This window comes from Penicillium oxalicum, chromosome V, assembly GCF_001723175.1.
Source record: "Penicillium oxalicum strain HP7-1 chromosome V, whole genome shotgun sequence".
In the NCBI taxonomy this organism is placed as follows: domain Eukaryota; kingdom Fungi; phylum Ascomycota; class Eurotiomycetes; order Eurotiales; family Aspergillaceae; genus Penicillium; species Penicillium oxalicum.
In genome coordinates, this window is record NC_064654.1 from 3,274,594 (window position 1) to 3,295,773 (window position 21,180).

At 52.3% G+C, this 21,180-nt stretch overlaps 6 protein-coding genes across 6 annotated transcripts; 3 read left to right on the forward strand and 3 right to left on the reverse strand.

Annotated features, from left to right (window-relative positions):
* Positions 1–2,097: 2,097 nt before the first annotated feature.
* On the reverse strand, positions 2,098–3,110 carry POX_e07149 (uncharacterized protein; the record flags this gene model as incomplete). Its single annotated transcript, XM_050115958.1, has 3 exons — positions 2,098–2,306; positions 2,394–2,601; positions 2,688–3,110. The coding sequence occupies 3 exons, from the start codon at positions 3,108–3,110 to the stop codon at positions 2,098–2,100; spliced, it is 840 nt and encodes a 279-aa protein (XP_049968418.1).
* A 452-nt stretch (positions 3,111–3,562) lies between these two features.
* On the reverse strand, positions 3,563–6,951 carry POX_e07150 (Spindle pole body component alp4; the record flags this gene model as incomplete). The annotated part of the gene is made up of 4 exons (XM_050115959.1): positions 3,563–3,975; positions 4,070–4,137; positions 4,206–4,423; positions 4,504–6,951. The coding sequence occupies 4 exons, from the start codon at positions 6,949–6,951 to the stop codon at positions 3,563–3,565; spliced, it is 3,147 nt and encodes a 1,048-aa protein (XP_049968419.1).
* Positions 6,952–7,343: 392 nt separating this feature from the next.
* Positions 7,344–8,399, forward strand: POX_e07151 (putative proteasome subunit alpha; the record flags this gene model as incomplete). The annotated part of the gene is made up of 5 exons (XM_050115960.1): positions 7,344–7,368; positions 7,426–7,438; positions 7,513–7,591; positions 7,706–8,049; positions 8,120–8,399. 5 exons carry the CDS (start codon positions 7,344–7,346, stop codon positions 8,397–8,399), a joined length of 741 nt encoding a protein of 246 aa, XP_049968420.1.
* Positions 8,400–10,131: 1,732 nt separating this feature from the next.
* Positions 10,132–12,365, forward strand: POX_e07152 (uncharacterized protein; the record flags this gene model as incomplete). Its single annotated transcript, XM_050115961.1, has 5 exons — positions 10,132–10,345; positions 10,429–10,727; positions 10,800–10,880; positions 10,938–11,560; positions 11,636–12,365. The coding sequence occupies 5 exons, from the start codon at positions 10,132–10,134 to the stop codon at positions 12,363–12,365; spliced, it is 1,947 nt and encodes a 648-aa protein (XP_049968421.1).
* A 313-nt stretch (positions 12,366–12,678) lies between these two features.
* Positions 12,679–14,199, reverse strand: POX_e07153 (uncharacterized protein; the record flags this gene model as incomplete). Its single annotated transcript, XM_050115962.1, has 1 exon — positions 12,679–14,199. One exon carries the CDS (start codon positions 14,197–14,199, stop codon positions 12,679–12,681), a length of 1,521 nt encoding a protein of 506 aa, XP_049968422.1.
* Positions 14,200–15,360: 1,161 nt separating this feature from the next.
* Positions 15,361–21,055, forward strand: POX_e07154 (uncharacterized protein; the record flags this gene model as incomplete). The annotated part of the gene is made up of 9 exons (XM_050115963.1): positions 15,361–15,499; positions 15,585–16,297; positions 16,371–17,473; positions 17,556–18,596; positions 18,680–18,805; positions 19,208–20,174; positions 20,254–20,353; positions 20,436–20,933; positions 21,009–21,055. The coding sequence occupies 9 exons, from the start codon at positions 15,361–15,363 to the stop codon at positions 21,053–21,055; spliced, it is 4,734 nt and encodes a 1,577-aa protein (XP_049968423.1).
* Between the last annotated feature and the right edge of the window lie 125 nt (positions 21,056–21,180).

Sequence of the window (21,180 nt, forward strand, 5' to 3'; positions counted from 1 at the left end):
GACAAGTGCATGAGCGGGCAGTCTTGCGCAGTTCGTCGATTCGTTACGTTGTGCCGCTCAAGCTGGGACATCTGTAGAGCACGGTTCTCAGGCTCTTCTGTCGGGCCGGGTCTTGCCAACACATCTTCGATTGTGGTGGGCACGGTGTCATTGTCATGGGAGCAATCCTCGAGTGGATGAGCCATCTGCTGCTGAGGAAAAGACAGGTGCCGAGGGAAGTTCGTTGCGGGCGAGACTCCAGATGACGCGCCGACGTTGCATTCCTCGCAACTGTGCGGTCATTCGGGAACATCATTAAGGTTTGCACTGACCATACATTCCTACAATACGGTACGTAGGGCTCTTCCGAGTCCCGACTGCATCGTATTCCATCGTGTGCTCGTAGGGAAAATGTGGCTGTGTGCTTCTGCTAGTTTCAAATGTAAACGTTCTGAGGATAACTTCAATAGAGATTTGTGCTTTGTGACTCTGATCTTTAATCACCCTTCGTCGATATGCCGTGAGGTTTTACTGGTTGACGGTAATCAAGTTCACGCTTTTGCGCCGTACGACTCGAATGACAAGCTGTTTTGTACGGCAGATTCAAAGAGTAAAAAGAGAAGGGGGAAAAAATGCAACATGATTATAGTGAAAGTAATAGAAAAATCCTCCCAAGAGACAATGAGTACCTCGTCTCGGATCCGCACTCATCTTCACATCCACCATCCATGGTTAGTCCAGACTGTCGCAGTGTCGAGTCCCAATCCCCAGGCTATACACCATCGACGGATGTCTTAAAGCTGTCGCAACTCGATGTACCCGACCAGCCGAACAACCGTTGGCACCAGAGCCCCAGAGCCATGGTTCACATTCCCCGGGAACAACCCTTCGAAACCATTGGCTTTTCACCACATAACTCTCTCTTTTTTTTTCCTTTTTTTTTTCTGGTTCCTCTTTGGGTGTACCGCAAAGCGACTTGCAAAGGGGCGGCTGGGCCCGTGGTGGTCCATTCCTATTCCCATTCCGTAAAGGTTCGCCCGGCATTTGAGCGGCGTGTCACGAATTCTTGGTCTTACATACCGGGTATGCACCCATGTGTCGTGTTCTATGTTGCAGGCAGGTGTTTCTGTGGGTAAAATGAATTGATTACCGGGGGGGTTGAATGTTAATGCACTCTGGTACAATACTGTAGTACATGACTTGGTACCTCATAGGTACATACATCCATGGGTCATGTCTATGTAGTGCTGTAAATGTACAGTGATACTCTATTCTATTGCAGACTGGATAAGGTGTATTCGCAGGAGCTTGCGGGAGTTGTTTGTTGGGAGACTCTTGCTTACGTTCTTCTTGCTCTTCATTCTTTTTTGGGTAGGAGGTTTGGGTGGAGAGCGCGTTCATGCCTCTTGCTCTCTCGTTTCCTTCAGCGGGCTGTCTGTGTGTGAATAACAGGTCTGCTTAGTTCTAGAATCAAAGGTTCTTCTAGAAGATGTGGCCACGAAGGTTTGATCGCGGGAGTTCGCTGACCTTTTGTCGAGTCCTATGAGTGCAATAGCATATACTACCAGGGCTGCTACCGGCTTTGATGTTTATGGCAGCAGGACGTCAGAAGTGGAATCTACATCCAAAGGACGAGTTCTAGTCTGATGATAGAGGCAATTCCCGACTTCGTGAAGGAAGATCTTCATGAGATTTCATTGCTCGGGAAATTGATGCATCGCCTGTCATCGCCGCACTGGAAATGCACCACTCTTTCCTCATATACTGAGAGACAAACTCTTCGCTAGGGCAATAGCTGGTAAATGTATGAACTTGTCTAATTTTGACCAAGATGAACGATCGCTCGTTTGTGGCAAGAGAAGGTATTCACACCCTTCGGAAAGGGCAAGGTAGAAAAAGAAAATCAGAATAAAAGTGGAGGGTATCAATTCTGCTTCTGCAGCTCATAAGCAAACACGCAAATACAATTTATATATACAAGAAGCAAGGAGCCCGGAGGGATAGCTTCCGAGAGCCTGCTCAGTCAAGTTATCATGGAGAAGAAGGAAAGTCCGTCCTGAAATCAGTGATCGCAGCGGACACCAGTTTTCAGCCCACATGCTGCAATCATCAACAGCGCTACCGAACGTCTTCCCGCCCGGTCATGAACTTGATCGAGGCGGAGATGATTTCCATGACAACCTCAATCTCAGCCTCGGTCCGGGGTGCATAAATGAGGAGATACTCGGATGGAATATTGGGTATCGTGCCGAGACTGAGGAACGTCATGGCCGATGTACCTGAGAACGCATGTCGTTGACCCCAGCCGGCTTCGATGATTTTTTTGCCTTTTTGGGAGACTTGTCAGTCACCCGTTCGATCCGTTTCAAGCATGACAGAAATTGGCCTTGGCGGTGCGAGACCTGCATACTTACAATCGGCGGGAGCCATGACTGCATGAACCGAGTAATCATGGTCAGTGTGTACATGCGCAATCTCCCCCTGCATACAGGTGGCTAGATCGGTAATGGGGAGGTGGTTGGCAAGAAATAACGCGTCTGAATGGCTTTCAAGGTTCGACTGTTGAAACTTGACGAGATGGTGATTACGCAAGCCAAAGGATGTAAATCGCGAGTGGAATCTCTATATCCATCCGCATGAGTCTCGGAGATAGAACAACACTCAAAATCTCACACGGAGTCGAATCAACAACACAAGATGGGACAAACCTCCATGATATCCTCGTCAGGGATCTGAGTCAACTGTCTCTGTGGCACCACATGCGGACCGACCTCGGGTCTGCCGTCTCCTTTGCGCGATGCCAATTGTTCCTCTGACAGAGTCAAATATCCATCATGGCCCTTGCCATGCCCGTCTGTCGCGTCAATCCGCTGCACATACACCTCCGTGCTGAGCATTTCACGGCCAAAGGGCTGGAACAGCGCCCGCACCGTCATCCACCCCAAGAGATTATTTGGAACCCCACCATTTCCGTAGTTCTTGAAGATTCGGTAGTCGCGATAGACGGATGGGAGGAGCAAAAGACCCCCCACCACGGCGGCTGTGCCGAGCGCAACATGAAACCGGTCTTGTTGAGAGCGTGGTAGCGGGATCTTCTTGAGGGTGTCTGCGATGACCGACTCGAGCGACATGGCGGAGGTCAAGGCCAGGGGATGGTCGGTCGGAACAAAAGTCGTCAGGAAGGGATCGAATCGATGAGGGGAAGAAGAAGTGGGAACTTCATCAGGGGCCGGGCAAGAATTCTAACATCACGGGCGTCCAGTGGCTGATATTCGGGAATAGGATGGTCTGACCATGCCAATAATGAAAGGAAAGGCATGGACGACTTGGGCTATTGGTAGCAAGTGAGACAGGCGGAGCGAACCATCTCGGCGGTTTAGACGCGCTGTCGGTGGTCCCGTGTTGTCCCGTGATGGACGCAAGCCACGCCAGGCTCCGCATTTCTTCGCCATTTCAGCTTGTTCTTAGGTGATATCGTGTACATCTGGTTCGTTCAATGGCTTTTCGTCCAGCAACAATTACGTGTTTGATTTCAATAATTTTCCAAGTCAACTCGAGATTCTTTCTTCCATTACCGATGATTCTACTCCGACTGGTGGGCGCAGTCTGTTGGTCTGATCTGAAAGGTGAAACAAAGCACCGACTCGCCTCGCATCGTCTGATCGCGATCACCCAGGGATTCTCCTGAGATCCACCGGGCACCCAGAGCTTGCATGCTCCACTTCATGCAGAGAGCTGACCGGGTTTTCCCTGGACGGGTGTAGCGTGAAGGAGGGCTAGAGGAAGGGGAACACAGCGCCTTGTCGGGGGATTTCCCATAGACGTAGAAGAAAGTCCAGCATACCCAGACGTTACTGGCAGGGGAAGACAGTGAGGAGCAAAGCTCATCAAGTCTTCTCCCGATCCGAGCCCGACGCAGAACCACGAGCGCGACTACGATGGAGAAAAGCTGTGGCGGGGCTTGTCGCGTGCATCCAACCCAAAATCTGGTGCGCTCTGTTTGCCCGTTGCAAGCAGATTGGGGGGGGTGGGAGGGCATTCTGAGTTGCTTTCGAGAGAAAAATCTCTCGTAGGCTTCAGTCCTCCTTACTGATGGAACTGAGAGAATGAGCCAGCTTCAGGAGCACCACGCTCTCGGTTGCGGCGAAGTAGTTCAAACTGAAAGAGTTGTCAGCGTTGGCCCATGTCTCCTTCGTCGAATGACGCTGGGGAAAGACTCGACTGACCTGTCCATAAGAATACGGAGATGGCGGTTGAAGTGGTCCTCGTAACGCTTGAGGGTCTCCTCGAGCTTCACGATACGGGATGGATCGTACGCGCGGGCATCAGGCGCACCGGTCTTGTCTCCCGCCAAGTCTGGATCGGCCGAGACCAGAGCACGCGAGAGTGACGAGGCAGTCCATTGACCAAACATTGTGCAGCAGGTCATAAGCTTGGAATGAATCTAAAAGAGTTACCAGAACGACGTCAGCAAAGGGCAATGGCACCGTGGAATTGACAACGTATTGGAACTGCCAAACATACCTTCAGCAGCTTGGCCTGGGTGAGCATGCATTCCTTAAGGCAGGTATCCAGGAAATCCACGTGATCTTGCATCAACTCATCGACTGTTCGATTCACTTGTTTTGACCCGTTGACGGTCACTTCGGAGCCATCAGCATCAGCTCCACTGACTCGATCCATCAGAGCCACCCAATTCGGCTCGATGACTTCGGCAGTACAGAAGTATAACAGGTGTTGCACGAAAACCAGCATTTTGGCTCGGAGATTCCACGCCCGTCGCTTCCACAGCTCAAGTCGGCGATCGCTGGATCGATGTCGCCAGCTAGCAACTTTGTTCTGATCCGCCCAGGACGTCACAAGTAACGTCTCGACATGTCGCAGGGAAAGCAAATGACGGAAGATCAACTGATAGCGAAGAACGGTCTTGCGACTGATGACGAGGGAAAGCGGGAAGGGTACGGAGTAGTCCAGCTCAAGACCGCTGAAGCCCGTGATGCTGTTATCATCATCAGAGGCGTGGGAAGAGGCCGCTTGTTGTTTCTCAAAAGCAGCCTCCGGGTGATCCTGATCGATCCCAGAGACACTGACTACTTGCATCAACCATTTGGTCAGATCGACTTTGTTCATTCGGACCTTCACATCTTCTTTGAAAGGATCCTGAGCGGCAATGCTCCCAGGCTGCCGTAGAACAAGATCCAGCAATGACTGGAGCTTGCTCTCGTTGACCACGTTCACATTTTTGCGCAATTCTGACGCGCCCAGCTCGAGGAAGTACGAGAAGAAGTCGGACCGATCGAGGAAAAAGTAGTGTTTGAGAGAGCGGAATCGAGTCGTCAGAGAGTTCTTCGTAAGCAGAAGATTTAGCAAGGAGGCGTTGGCGTGCGTATAGGCTGCGTTGACGTTTTCCAAAAAACGAGGGTCGTCCAGCGTTTTGGGGACATCTTGGACCGCCTTGCTAACATCGACTCCACCGCATTCTCGTACCACATTCAAGTATTTGCCGGCTAAAAGAACCCGGTCTTTGACGCCTTCCAACTGGGGAGGCACCTCGTCATCACGGATCGTATACCGCTTCTCCCAATACTCATCAGTATAGTCCTCCTCCAGCTTCTCCCTTTTGATCCACTTTTGTTCCTTGACCAGGAACTCCGCATGCGGGTCTTTGATGCCCCCGTGATGAAGCCACTCATTCAGCATGTTCATGTACGGTCGGCTGGCATCTCGTAATAATGTTTGGATGAGGGTCTTCGTTGTAGGATCACCCGAAAATGTTGCTAGTCGCTCCGTCAAGAGCCTCAGCACGTTGCCGCCTTTGCAAACCTTTCTGGTCGATCCCGGTACGAGATCGCCTCCCTCTTTGAGTTGTTCAAGAATATTGTCCACATCATCAAAATCGTCGATGGTCTCGTCAAGCTCGTCTGCGTCCAGCAGACCGTTCTTTCTCAGAAGGTCTTGCCCGATGGAATACAGCTGCACAAAGCACTGGCTTGTCGACATTGTATGAAGATGAAGTTGATGCAACGTGAAATTCGGATTATTTAATAGTTGACCCTCCAGTTGGGCAATCAAAATGAGATAGTCCTTCAGGATTTTGCGAATGGACGCGCACAGCGCGTGACAAACAGCACCATACTCTGCTCGGCTCTGAATTTCCACAAAGGCTTCCAGGGCGCTGAAGTGTGTGGCCATCTTCAGCATTGACTGGGTGAGATCGCGCAGTGTCGGATCTAACCCTCCTGCGACTTGGAACACGGGTCCAGTCAAGCGGTCTTTTTCCGAGGTTGGATCGTATGAGCTATGGTAGTGAATGTATTGGCCCTCGTAACCCATGAAAACGAAGAGAAGATCCTCCAAAAGAGCAGCCTCCTGGTCATGGGACGAGAGATCTTGAAAGGGCCGAGGGAGGAGCGACGGCGGCGCAGTGGATGCTAACGGAGGCGTTGAGACCCGACAGGCGAGCGGAGCTGTCGAATGTGGAATCAAAGAAGCAATAGGATTCCATGACACTAGAGAAGGCAGAGAGTCAGCACATGTGCCACCTTGAAGCTCTATACCATCCCGCACATTAGGCGCGCGGACGGGGGACGAGCACGAACCTCCCGGTGAGCTCTGTGCATCTTTGCTTCCAAACGAGCTGCTCACTCCATCGGCCACCTTTGGCTTTTGGGATCTGGGCTTTTCCCATCCTCCGCGACTTGCAGTGCTGGGGCCTTCTTTGATCGGATTCCTCCGCGCAGTCTTTTCCCGCGCTGATGTCACATTTCGCTCCGCACGCGTATCGCCAACTAGCTTTGGCCCTCGAAGAGATCGTTGTTTCGGGCTCGTAGTGCTGGTGCGCAGAGAATCCATCATCTCTGGCGGTTGCGGCGACGCGGCGCCGCGACCAGGCCTATCAGCGCCGACGCGATTGGAGACAGCGCGGGGTCGCGGAGCGCTCATGTAGCTCGTACGACGGTCATTGGCGGACATAGTCCTTGCTCGGACGACTCAAGTATCATGAACTGCTGGCAGTACTGTGTTTTCGATTCTAGGAGAAAGAAATTCGGGGAGATCAGGCGAGCGAGGCGCAACTATTGAACCCGCCTCTTGACAAGCGCGCCAGCCATCTTGCGGCGGGGGTTTGGGGCAGCTTTATTGATCATGGATGCCTGGCAGCCTTAGGCTCGCACGCCGACCAGGCACGCAACTTGCGTAACTGCGAGAGCTTCCCGCCGAGCGCGAGCTCACATCTTCCATCGCCTTATTCCTTGAACCCCCATCTTTGCTCCTCGCTCTCATCAAATTGGTCCCCTTCGTCTTGGTGATCCGACTCCTCTTACCTCATATAACTGTTTCTGTGTTTGTAACAGCGACCGCCCACAATGTTCATTGCACGCTCAGAATATGGTAAGCTCCGTCATCCCCCCCCCAGCATACACCGAGATTACTGACAGTTCCGGATAGACCGTGGTATCAAGTATGCAATATTCCGAACTTATTCTGCAAAGCCATTCATTACGTTATTTAATGCTCATGGCACAATCTCAATAGCACTTTCTCCCCCGAAGGTCGTTTGTTCCAGGTCGAATACTCTCTCGAAGCTATCAAGCTAGGTTCTACGGCGATCGGTGTACGTCCATCCTCTCCTCTTGCTCAAACGATACCCATGACAATAGATGCTTTTCACTCCAGTCTGCATCAGGCGAGCACGCGTGTAGTTCACCTTTCTGATATAAAGTTTTAGGTTGCCACGTCGGAGGGCGTTATTCTCGGTGTTGAGAAGCGTGTCACATCAACACTCTTGGAGGCATCATCCGTTGAAAAGATTGTGGAAATTGATCAGCACATTGGCTGCGCCATGTCTGGTCTTCAAGCTGACGCCCGCAATCTTGTTGAACACGCCCGGGTCGAATGTCAAAATCACGCCTTCCACTATGCCGAGCCTCTCCGCGTTGAGAGCACAACTCAGGCTATTTGTGACTTGGCTCTCCGCTTTGGAGAGAGTGGCGATGATGAGGGGAGCGTGATGAGTCGGCCATTCGGCGTTGCCCTGCTGATCGCCGGATACGACGAGGATGGGCCTCAGCTGTACGTGGAATCGTCCCCCTCCCCCGATAATCCACCCCCAACCGCTAATCTGACAATTTGGCTATCATAGATACCACGCGGAACCCTCGGGTACTTTTTACCGTTACGATGCCAAAGCGATCGGCTCGGGAAGTGAAGGCGCCCAGGCCGAACTACAGAACGAATATCACCGGTCCCTGACATTGGCCGAAGCTGAATCATTGGTCCTGAAGACATTGAAGCAGGTGATGGAAGAGAAGCTGGATGCGAAGAATGTGCAACTGGCGAGTGTGACAAAGGAGAAAGGTTTCCGGATCTACAATGATGAGGAGATGGGCCGCGCTGTGGCACAACTGGGTGGAAACCAATAAATGGCACGTTGAACGAGTGTCTTGAAGATAACCTCTCTAGAATTTGAAAGGGACGAGGCTTTTCGCACCAGCGTCCAGACCAGCTGAGGATCACGTATTGCTTTTCTTGTTCCACCGCGTTCCAATTGTAACTGTTGTAAGTTGGCCCTGCTCTGCTAATATTTCGATCTGGTTTTCAAGAAGGTTGGTCGATTATTGAGGGGACCTGATCTGTTCCTCTCGTAGACCGGTTGAGGCAGCACACTTGTGTGAAGGGGAAGGACTTGAATTCAACTAGAGACGCTCTCGCGACCAGGTGGACGACTGACAGGTGTACCCAAGAGTAACCTTGCATCCTTGGCACCTGGAAGACTGCCATCACTAAATACCGAAAGCATAGGTCCGGGCTCTTGGCAGCGGGCTTGTAGAAATTCCTGTAGCCTGTATAATCTGCTGGCGCCACCACATGATTCTCACTACCTAATACACGGGGCAGGTTTCCATAGTGGCTATTCGGCAGGATTTTGGGCGGTGCTATTTGCGAGATCCCATATATTGATCTCTCTCCCAAGTCCCAACCTTTGGACATGCCCGAGGCTGCTCTCAGGCTGTGGTTTGTTACACTGCAATGCAGTGAGATGAGTGGAAACACCAGTCAATGGCTCTGAAATATCAAGTCCTACTAGTATCCGCTGGCTGGGCGGTAGCGAGCTCCCACTCGACGGCGGAATGTGTATCAAGTCAACGGGTCCAGTTGATGGACTCTTCAGGTGTTTTTAGCCGCGCTCCGCCAGGTCTACCTTGTACACGGGGATGGAGGCCTTTTACATTGATGGATGGGATGTATTCATATTGTTGATCCTCAGGTGAAAACGGGTGATCTGAGTGATCACCCTCTTCAGTAAAACCCGACCTAGGATCGGCCCAAGACGGGACTCCATCCATGGCAGTAATGGATGTACTATATTTTGTGTGCATACGAGTATCTAATTGCTTGGTAAATTACTACACGCCGATCTTCAAGCGGCCTTGAAAGAACTCAATGCTGGCTTAGCTGGATGAATGATGTTCACTCATTACACACTGAATCACAATACTTTCGATTAGCTTCATTCTTGAAGGAGCACTTGAATCGGCTTGTTTGTGACATGGCTGAAACACAGACTTGTGATCGAACCGTGGTTCTACCAAGATGAGTCTCCAGGACACTACCTCTGCGGTACATCACCGGGACTGGACGGCAGCAGCATTGGCAAGTCTTCGAGGGTAATGATATCGAATGCGGGGTAAAGCGTCCATGTCCACGGGATAAAACCATCACGCACAGACTCGGAATCTCGGAACTCACGAATGCTGTTTGAGATACACCCGGTGGACGATCAGGGTCCAGTATTTGTCAGAAAATCCGCCTCCACAGCCAGGCCCAAAATCCGGGGAGATGGGGCATCTCCTGTCACAATTTCCTCGACATTCCTACCCCCCAAAACACCATCGCCTGGGATCGATCCCCCCCCCCCCCCCCCCTTAGCGTCCAGTTTCTCAGCTATTATCGGTTTTCTCCAGTCGATCAATGGACATACGCGCGACCAGACGATTGAACGGACACCCATCGAGAGCTCGGATTGCCTGCCTTCATTGCCGGTCTCGCAAGGTGCGATGTACATTGGCTTTCAAAGGTCCACCATGCACCAACTGTCAACTCGATGGCCTACCTTGTACCACTCGGCCCAAGCTGCGCCGGCGAGTACAAGGCATGAGCTCGCAAGCCGAGACTTCCGGTTCTCCACGGCTCAAGCCTGAGCGAACCAAAAGAGAGTGTGACTTCGGGGCGACAGAGACCCGTATTCAGGATGTGTCTCAACCGGAGACATGTGATCTGAATGGAATGAGTATCTTCGGAGCCTCGACGACGGTCCCTCGCCATCGTGAAGTACAACTCACAGAAGTGCTCTTTGGAGTTACGTCATGTGCGTTCCAGTTCCTCAGGCGCCTTCAGAGGGACATCCCCGCAAATCCTGGCCTTGATACCTAACTCCATCTCGTGTGACAGACTATAATTCGATCTCGCCAAGTCGAGATGTTCATTTCACCTGTCACTCCTATCTACGAGCTCCGAGACTCCGTTACTTGAATGCGGCCGATCAATCATTTCTCGAGTCGCAGAAGAGCCTCCATGTCCCTGCTGGAATCATTCTTGAGACATTGGTCTCGCGGTACTTTCTCTATGTGCATCCGTGTTTGCCCATTCTCAACGAAGCAGAATTCTGGGCCTTGATCGGTGACCAGATGTCGTCCGAGTCTTCATTCTCTCTATTGGTATTCCAGGCGATGATCTTCGCTGCTTGCAGTGTAAGTTACCACTTGGCTTGCCAATTTGGAAGCTACAATGAATGCATTTAGCTGAGACCTCACTTTTTTCAGTACATCTCCCTCGACGACGCAAAAACATGGGGGGCCACATCGATCCTGGAGATGCGCAATTCCTTTTATCGACGGGCAAAGGTATGTGCAGCGCACGCATGGGCCCCAAGCATATCTCTCTGACGTACCGACGATCAGCTTCTGTACGACTTTGGCGTGGAAGATGATCCTCTTCGTATTTCGCAGGCCTTGACCCTGTTGACCTATCAGAGTTCGGGGACGGACCACCTCAGTAACAGCACCTGGCTTGGACTCGCAATTCAGCAAGCTCGACTGGCCAATGCTCACGTGTACTACCGTTGTCCGCCTAAAGCGAAGTATAAGCGGTCAGATTTGAAGCGTCTCTGGTGGTGCATTATCATTCGGGACAGGGTTATTTCTTTGGGCATGCGCAGGTCGCTCCAAATCGCGCCGAGCCAATTTGATGCCATGGCCCGAGAACCGTTACAGGCCGATGATCTGTCGGACGAGATTGAGGCGTCCAAAGTCTACGATGCCGACACGAAACGAGTGCTTTGCCGGATTCTAACCAGTCTGTGCCAGCTTGTTGCGTCATTGACCAATCTCATTGATACGTTGTATCCTTTGGATCCGTATCCAGATTGCCATGCGAGTCAAACGGCGAGCATCGCCTCGATAGACGATATTCAAGCCCGACTGGGCTATTGGCAGACATATCAAATGCTTCGACCATCTCCCGACGATTACAGAATTCACAAATCTGTAGCTTTCTTTAAGCAGCTTACTGCTTTGTATTTCGAGTGAGATCGACGCCGCTGCCAACGTGAGCCCTGACCTTGAAGACTGATTTCTCTCTCTCTCTCTCCCAACCACAGGTCCGCACGTCTTGCGCTCTACCAATACATCTCCCTTCGAATTCATCGCAACCAAAGACCAGAAGATTGGCCAGACCTCATGGACGCGGTTTCGGCAATCCATGACGTGGTCAAGAAATTCGTGGCCGATGGAACCGCCAGCCATCTTCCAATCAGTGCGGTGGCATACACAGCACTGCCCCAGATGGTACTCAATTTGAACTTTCGCCTCTCAGACGACGCTGTGACCCGCCGCCGCCAGGAGCTAGTTCTCCGTAACTACATGGAACTCAATCGCCAATTTGGCCTGCGGTACGACGTCGCCCACGTCAGCGTCTGGGTCAACCGAATTGTCCGACTCTTTGAAGTATCCTTGTCCCCTATTAAACCACAACTCGCCGATCTCGCTCGCAAGGAGAGGGTATTTCCCGGCAAGGACTGTCTGTACCTTCTTAAACTGGAGCCGGAGCTATACTTCAAGATTTCCGGGATGATGGACGCTTCAATGGCGACGGGGCAATTGGCTTTCGAATTCCTCGGGCCCAGCTTTGATTCACCTGATCCTGCCATGTCGTTCTTTCAGACGGAATGCCAGCGAGCAGCCGATTCGCCCTTGACCATGCTCAGTGAGCCACAAAGGGCGATTCAGTCTGCCGAGGATGATAATGTGGAAGAAGAGTGTGACGCAGAGTGGACGGATCTTACGTCGATTGAGCTTCTTTCAAGGGGATTAGGTCTTTTCGGAGAATAATTTGTGGATAGCGACGGGATGGATTCTGATTGTTGAACATGCAATTTAATTGAACCATAGGGAGCGTAAGGCCTTATCTAATATATAACTTGAATGGTTCAATAGTATCACCAAGGACTCCTTACTTTCATGAACGACATTTCATGCACTACAGGTCAACATAGTATAGTGAGCTTCATAAGGATCAAGATGTAGGTTGTCATAGAATAATCTGTGGTGTGCTCCTCCCGCTTCAAAGAGCCTTTTAACGTTATCCGTATAAAGCGATCACTAGTATAAACCGCCCCCATAACCCGACATATGAGCCAGGAGATTACCGGATCTTGTACACGCATGGTTTCAGCACCTGGGCTTCCTGCTCCGGAGTCATTCCATTATCAGACGCCGGCTGACGATCGACAAATCGCTTCTTTGAGCCAGGAGCAGGAGCACTCAGTCCGCTCGCATGCTTTCCCTTGATGGGCGCGCCACCTTGTTTCACAAACTCCATCTTGACGAACATCTTATTGGACTTGTCGACTGACTCTGGTCGTAAAACGAAGCCGCGAGTACGGAAGACCTCGACAAAAGCGGAGATGTCAGTCTCATCATCGTCGGCAGCGGGGCGAGCGTCTTCAGCAAAGATGTCCTCCTCGTCAATGTCCTCCTCGTCGCCCTTCTTGCTCTTCTTCTGCTTCTTCTGCTGTGTCTTGCTGAGGGGCTTCTGCGCGCCGATCATGGATTTCTTGCGGTTGACTTTGCCGAAACGACTCTTCACTTCACTGACCCAACACTCGCCCTTGCCGTCACTGCGCAGGACCCGCCAAGCTTCCTCGACGAAGGAGACCCAGTTTGTGCCCATCAGACTCAAACAGAATATTGCCACGTCCATTGAGCCATCCTCTACGGGAAGCTTGGAGATATCGGCCTTGGTGATCAGCGGATGAGGTGCCTGAAGGTCATAACTGTTCAGCTTCAAATTGAGCTTCTTTGCAGAGGGCGTCAAATTGCGGGCAATAGCGGCATCACCGCAGCCAAGATCGGCAATGTTGCAGACCCCGTTGGGTCGGCGAGGCAAGGGCAGAGCCTTGTTGGGAAGAGGCTTGCCTCGCTTAGGCACAGGGACGGCGCCACGACGACGAACAGCCTGGATGTACCCATCAACCGGATTAGATGGCCAGGACTCCTTAACTTGACGAGAGAAACCGGCATGGTACTCATCGAATAGCTCCGGGTTGGCATTGAACAGCTCGACAGCTTTTGACGAATCGGTCGTATACAGTGTTTCGTTCAAGTGGCGGAACCGGGAGGAGATCAGCTTCTGCCGCATCGCCTGTTGCAAGGGCGTCAACGTCGCAGTGGTCGGAGGAGGGGCCACGAGGGCACTCTTCACAGAGGAAACATTTTCAGTAGACGTGGTGCCGTTTGTCTCATCTTTTCCTGCTGAAGTCTCACTGTCTTTGTTCTTCTTGTTCTTCCTTTGTCTCTTGCTCTTCTTTGCTTGTCCCTCTTCCTGGTTGACAGCGTCCGCAGTCGCGTCCTTTACTTCGCCCGTCTTCTCGACTTTGGGTGATGCGGCAGGTTGGCTAGCGGCGGCGGCGGGGGCAGCAGTAGCGTTCTCGCGCTCTTGCTTCTTTTTCTTCCATGGCTTTTCCGATTGTCCCTCGATGTGCTTGCGGTACATCTCAGTGACATTGCCCGAAGTCACGTTGTCGCGCTTGCGCTTCTTATCCTTGTTCTTGCCATTAGGGGTAGCGCTGTCATTGCTAGATTGCGAGTCGGTTTTTGCCTGTCCGGCTTGAGACTGCTGCTTCAACGCAGAGCTCTCCACCGACCATCCAGGAACAGCGAACATGGTGGACAACAATCACACCGAAGTGAAATCTCGAGAGTAAACCGGTGGGATCGCACTTGGCAGGTAAGTGGTGTTGAGAATGCGAAGCTGATTGAACAGTTATGATCAAGTGCGCATGAGCCTCGACCGGAAAAAAAAATAATTTTAGCAAAATTTCACCGATCTCCGCATTGTTACCGCTGGTAAATTCGGTATGGATCTTACTGTCGATACATTATCTGGGTGGGAAAAAAATCATATCATGTGATGATAAGTCAACATCCGAATACTTACAAAACGTGCAGACCACTCGGGAGCACTTATTCCTCAGATATCAGGCATCAACATATTGAATCTCGTGATTCGACGGATGCCTGGCAACCGACCCATTTGATTTCGACCAGCGTCCAAATCTCGATCTGCAACAGTGGTAGATTTCATCAGTCCTTTGATCTGCAGTGAACACCAAAAAGACCCAGGTGCGCAAGAATACGGCAAAATCTGCGATTCGAGCTGCTTGCACTCGTGACAAGACATTGTGTGCGGCGCGCACCGTCAGTAATCAAAAAACTTTAAAACAACATCGGGATCTATTTCTCGGCCTCGGTGGAATCAACGAGCATGCAGGTGCTGCTTGGAGGCTGCAAAAGCTAAGCCCATCGATTGCAGGTAAGGCGTCAATGAGTACCGTAAGTTTGAAGTGACTCGACAGTGAATTGAGTGCAGTAGGATAAACCAGGCTAAAAATGAGTCGGATTGTTGTAACTGCAGTCTCTCTGGTTGATGCTGGTGGTTCGAGTTCCAGGCGTCAACTGTGTCAAGACACCCACCCTCGTCACACACGCCAATCACTGCCGGCGAAATCTGAAGATCCCGTTATCCATAGCGGTGTGTTGACGATTCCTCCACTGCTGAAAGAGGCAGTGAACATAATTGACGCATCTTCGGCCTATTTTCTTGTTCGAGAGGTTGATCGTCATTTGCACGGTAGGTAATGTAGCAGATCACCGACGGCACCATCACCGGAGTGCGGATGCGGAACTCCTTCAGTCGCCTCCTGGAGATCTCTGCCCCTCCGGACTCTCAATTTCCTGCCCACCTCCGCCATGCTCCCGCATGGAAAGTCTTCTTGAAGCTCACTAATTCCGGCGTTTTCAGTTGTGACTCGCTCATAATCTCGTCATGTCAGGCGACCTGGAGGCGGGACCGGCATCGTCGGCGATCGGCTCCATCGACAAACCCCAGCCGACGGAGCAGCACGCTGAGAAACAATCTGGCGCTCGTAAGGGTCCGAAGAGACGTACCAAGACAGGTTGCTTAAGTACGTAGAAAGTCGAGAAGTCGTGGTCGGGGAAAGAAATTTTCATCAAGTCATACGGACTCAATTGGATTGACTGCGTCAACAGCTTGTCGAAAACGTCGAATTAAGTGTGGAGAAGAGAAACCCACGTGCAGCAATTGTGTCAAAGCCAAGCGCATCTGTGAAGGTTACGCGCGGCGAGTGATCTTCAAGAATCCACTCGGGCTCATCGGATCTTATGGCGCTTTGCCAGGTCAAGGTCAGTTGCAACAGCAGCAGCAACAACAACAACAACAAGGGCCAGTTCCTACGTACAATGGCTGGACTGGCGCAACAGCGCAACATGCCGCGGCGGCGGCGCAGCACCCGATGCTGGCTCCTCGACCTATTGACCCAGCAGCTGCGGGATATTACATGTCTCAGCCATACGAAGCTGCGCCGTCGACAGTAGAAAAGCAAAATTCGGATGCGCATCAGTTCTGTTATCCGCCTCCTACGAGACAGGCGCCCCCTCCAGAATGGCCTGCCCAGCCTACACGGAGACCAATGCCCTCAGACCATTCACTTTCATCCCAAGCCCTGCCCCCTCCGCTGGGACAAATCGCTGCTACTTCGGAGGCAGTCCAGCATGAGTTACAGACTCATCGAGTTGGGTTGGATGAATCGCCTTACTCTGGGGGGCCGCTCTCGCAACATTCTCAGTCCATCGTCTACTGGACCAATGAGCAACTGAGTCAAGGGATCGGCTTCAACGGTGGAATGCCGGTCCTCTGGGATACTGAAAATCCAACAGCATTGGAGGTTCCGCCCATCCCTCAGGTATGTCATGTCATTGTAGCGCTTATGCACATCATATCATCTGTTCTGGTGACTGATCCTGCCTGTCTTGCAGTCCGACCAGCCCCTTGCGGCTGGATATCAGTATTCAGCCCAATTTGGGCAAGGTTCCTCGCATGTTGACACACTTGATCATCAAAATCAGCAATATCAGCCGCAAATCGTCTACGTCGAAGATGAGAATGATGACTACTTCGACGTAGACTCCGACGATGAGATGGCAGGACCAAGTCAAGTGGAAGGTTATAATCAACTCAGCTTGATCATGGCGTCGGCCAACAATGACGAAAGCCGATTCCGATCATTCACAGCTCATCTAAACGAGCCGAACATTCTCGCCTCGTATACACCGAGTCTTGGTTCTAGTCCTCTTAACAACCCCACAACTGCCCGCATTTTCGCTCACTTTATCCACTCAACTGGGCCGTCATTATCAATATTTGAACGTCATCCAACGGATTCTTCCATTGCTTTGGGAGGTCCGGTTCCTCCAGCTCAGCAGGGCCTCTGGACGTATACCTTACCTCTCAAAGCATTAGAAAATCCAGAACTACTACAGGCTGTTCTCGCCGTGAGCAGCTTGCACATCGCATATTTGCAAGGCACATCTACTACAGTGTCCTTGAAACACTACCATTACGCTCTCAAGCGCATCGGTCGAGCGGTGGGTCTGCCTCTCCGACGTAAACAAATTGGGACGCTGGCGGCCACCCAACTTCTTGCATATTACGAAGTCATTTCCGCAGACCACTCCAAATGGAACAGCCACGTTGCCGGTGCAGCTCAGCTGATCAAAGAAGTTGACTTTGCTGGGACCACACGCGACCTCCGCGCATATCGGCGAGAGATTCGTGCACAAAGGCAGCAGATGGGATGGTCGAATTCTATGATGTATCATCACAGCTTTGGTTCCGAATCAAGTGAAGATGACCCCTTCGCGGAAAAAGAAGACAGTGTGGATGAAGGGCTCATTGGGACAATTCTGGGCAGAGCAGTCAACTTCGATGATTTTGGGCATGTGGACATTGGTCAACGGCGCCGGGCCAAGAAAAATTTCACTCGTAAGGAAATTGAGAGCTTCCGGATACAGTGCGATCTCTACTGGTGGTTCACGAAGCAGGATGTCTTCCACAGCTTTATCAGTGGAGAGAAACTATTGTCAGTACCAACCACTTCTCAGCCGATCGTTCCGATCTTTAAAAGGTCAAGATTCATTGAGCTAATTTGGTCGATTTGCTAGTATGCCCTATGACAGGCAGTGCCAGTGTCCGCCGCGAGCAGGTGTCGGCCGAATCGATGCTATCTATGGATCCGCGGACCATCTCTGGCTGTTGCTCGCACGGGTTACGGACTTCGGTTACCGTGATCGTAAACGCAAGATCCGAGCCCTCCGTGCAGCTGGAACGGAATGGAGACCAACCCCGGGCATGTTCAAATTCATGGGTCGCTTTGCCGGTGGGAATCCCAATTCCATGAAGGGAGCGCCTCCACCTCGTGGCCCTCCGGGAGGACCAACACCTACAGGATCGTCGACTAGCCAGCGCTCCAGTCCTCCTGAATCAGATTCGCCCCCCATGTATGGCATGGTCCCACCCCAAGGCCCAACACGGCTGCCATCTGGATTTGTGGACGGCGCTCGCGATCGTCGATCATCTCCCCAGGAAGACGACCATAGCCAGGACGTCACATACACAGAAGCGGAACAAGAATGGGAGGAGATCTTATCAGCCATGGACACGCTTGTCGACGCATTCGGGCGCCACTTTGAGCCTCTTCCGGCTGATGTCACACAGTCCATCCCCACGCCCTTTGGTCCTGCGTTACAGTATCGCACCCATACCGTTGCGGTCATTTGGGGGTTTTACTACGCAGCCCGCATTCTCCTCTATCGACTTCACCCGTCCATGCCTCCAGCTATGATGATGGCCGCTGGAGTGGCTGCAGCGACCACAGCCGAGTATGCTCAAATCATCGGGCGAATCACGGGTGGTATATACTACCCACAGCGGTATAACCTCCAAGCTGGCAGCTTGAGTCCCACACTCGGTTCCTCGCTCACCGAGATGACAGTGCCCATCTTCTTTGCTGGTGTACAGTACATGGACCCTGCACAACGTGGATGGACCATTGCCAAACTGCGAGACATCTCTCGACTGACAGGCTGGAAGACCTCCGAGGCCATTGCAAGTGGGTGTGAGAAGGCCTGGACCTGGCCGCTAGACAGGGCCGGGGCCCTCCCTATGACCGCACTGCGGAAGTTGATGAGACTCGAGGACCCCCTGTAAGTGTCTGCATCAAGCTTTCTCTTGTGAACCACGAATGATGGCTGATTCCATATCCAATTTTTTCTCCGCAGGCACTGAGTCTTCTCAACCGTGTTGGCGCGCACGACAACGATGAGCGACGGTTTGTGACGGTCGACACCCATGATCGCGCCCATTACGCCATGGGTCTTTTGAGTTTGGAGGGTGATATGCAGACCTTGGAGTTGTAGGCTGTGCAGCCAGATGCCAACACCCGGCGTTGTGAGACGGTGCCATCATTGGTGTGCCTGTCCAGAACTTGGCAGAATTGAACCGCCGGCGCATGCTAGTCATACTCCAACATGCCCTTGGGACTAGGAACCATTTAGCAGAAGTGGCTCAGGTTATGCAGGTCCATTATCATTGACAAAAAAGAAAGCTGTTGGGCATCTCCTTTTGTATTTTGGTTTTCTTTTTGTTTGTAGCCTGGATTGTATGTGACGGATGTACTGGTACCTGTGTGTCCCTGTCGGGCTGGAAGCGGAGCTACTTCTGCTGCTCCGCCCCTCTCCACTTTCACAGCGGATCTCCAACGTCATCCGCCGTGCTTCTGCCTAACCATCAAACAACTCACAGGGCTGAGATGCAGCCTGTCTCGTAAGGCGTTTTCCGTGCCTTCAGTTCCCCCTGCAGCTTCTGCTTTCGAAGAACATCGAGGTTTCGTCTTCCCCTGTCCCCCCATCCCTTTTCCACTCATCACCCGTGGTTCTTTCGACTCACACCCCCACCCGCCGTCGGCCCGCGAGTCAGCCGGTCCCATCATCCACGGTAACCAGCTTCGTTCAGCTGCCAACTTTGTCCCCCCCCCCCCCCCCCCCCCCCCCCCCCCCCCCCCCCCCCCAAATCACCAACAAGACTTCGATCCACGGCTCAAGTATCGAATCATGTCGCGATACGAGGATTATCGTTCCTCGGCGGGCAGCTTTGACACCCGCGACCGATATGAGCGTCGTCAATCTCGTGGCCCTGCCGTCATGGAACGACCCCGCCACGTCGAAGACGAACGGTTCGAGTTTCGCATGCACGAGGAAGACCGATATGGTCCCCCTGCACGCGCTCCGGGCCGGCACTATGAAGATGAGCATCTGGTACGCTCCTCGGGCCCCCTCGTAGCGCATGACCGCCGCCGACGTCGCGACGAAAGTCCTTCTTTTGCTCCGCCTCGACTAGTTAGGCGGCAGTCCTCCCTCGACACTTTTGATCGAATCCCTCGCCGCAGGATGGAAACCCTTGAGGTCTCTGATCGGCCGCGAGGAGCGTCTCGTGCGTCTCGTGCGCCTCATGTCCCTCACCCGCCGCGTTTCTCTCCGGGCCGTTATCGTGAGCGGGAAGTATATGAAGACATTCGTATCGCAGAGCCAGATCTCTACGGCGACGAAGAGTTTCGAGAGTTCCGGGAACGTACATCGATGGGCCATCATCGTCGCCGCTCTAGCAGCGGCACTCGTTCGCGGCGAGAGGAAAAGCCGTACCCTCGCAAGGGCAAGACCCGTATTCCCCGTAAATGGGTGCATGTGCATGCCATCCTAGATCTGGGCTATCCGTTCAAAGAAGATGTACGTTGAACTTGGTTGAAATCAAAGAAGCTCTGGAGTCTCAACTTTTGGTCGCTGACACCGGTATGACGATCTTCAGGGCGAGGTCATTGTTATCCAGAAAGCCCTATCAAAAGAGCAAATCGACGAGGTTATCAGTTTGAGCAAGGAATTTCGAAGGCCCGCCGAACATGTGGAAAGTAAGTCGCGTCCACGAGGGCTCCCCCGCATGGTTCCTGGATCCAGAGGTCAAGAAGTTCGAGCTAACTTCTGCGCCGTCAGCTGAATATTTGCGCGTGTCTCGATCTCCCGTGCGAGCAATTCCTCGCGAACGGGTCACCACCGAACATCTGGCTGTTGACTCGCGTCACCGTGATACACATTATATTGAAGCTTCACCGCGCAGACATGGATACGAAGAAATTGACTATGAGGAGTACACTCCACGAGCGCGGACTCTACTCGTCTCACGCCCCCGATCCGTGTCGGTGAATACACAGGCTCGTCCATCCACCTCTCTTCAACTCATTGAGCCGCGAACCTACGCCGAGGAGCGGATTGAGACCCGACCGCGCAATTCAGGACAAATGGTCCTGGTCCGGCCACGGGACAGTGACCGTGAAGTTGACCAGTATGTCCGTGAGCTGGAAGAAGAGGCGAGAATGCTACGATTAGAGCGACGAGGAGGCTACGAGGTCACTCGGGATCGAGAAACCGATGTGATCGATAACAAGGGAAACGAGATGGAGATTCACGAAGTGCGACGAACAGAGCGCAAAGGTATGTCTTTCGGCTTGGCCGTCTTTCCAAACTTGAAGCCTCGGGCTCCATCGCTAACAATCTTGCTCGTTTCAGAACCTAGCGCGGGTGTGATGCGTGCCATGCTAGCGACTCTCACATGAAAGAATTGCGCCCTGGCCCTTCCGCACTCTTGAGCGCGACAGATACTTTCTCGACACGAGCACCACGACCGTTACGGCCTCTTATACTTTCCAGGGGATATCTTTGTATTTTCTTTGGTGTATTA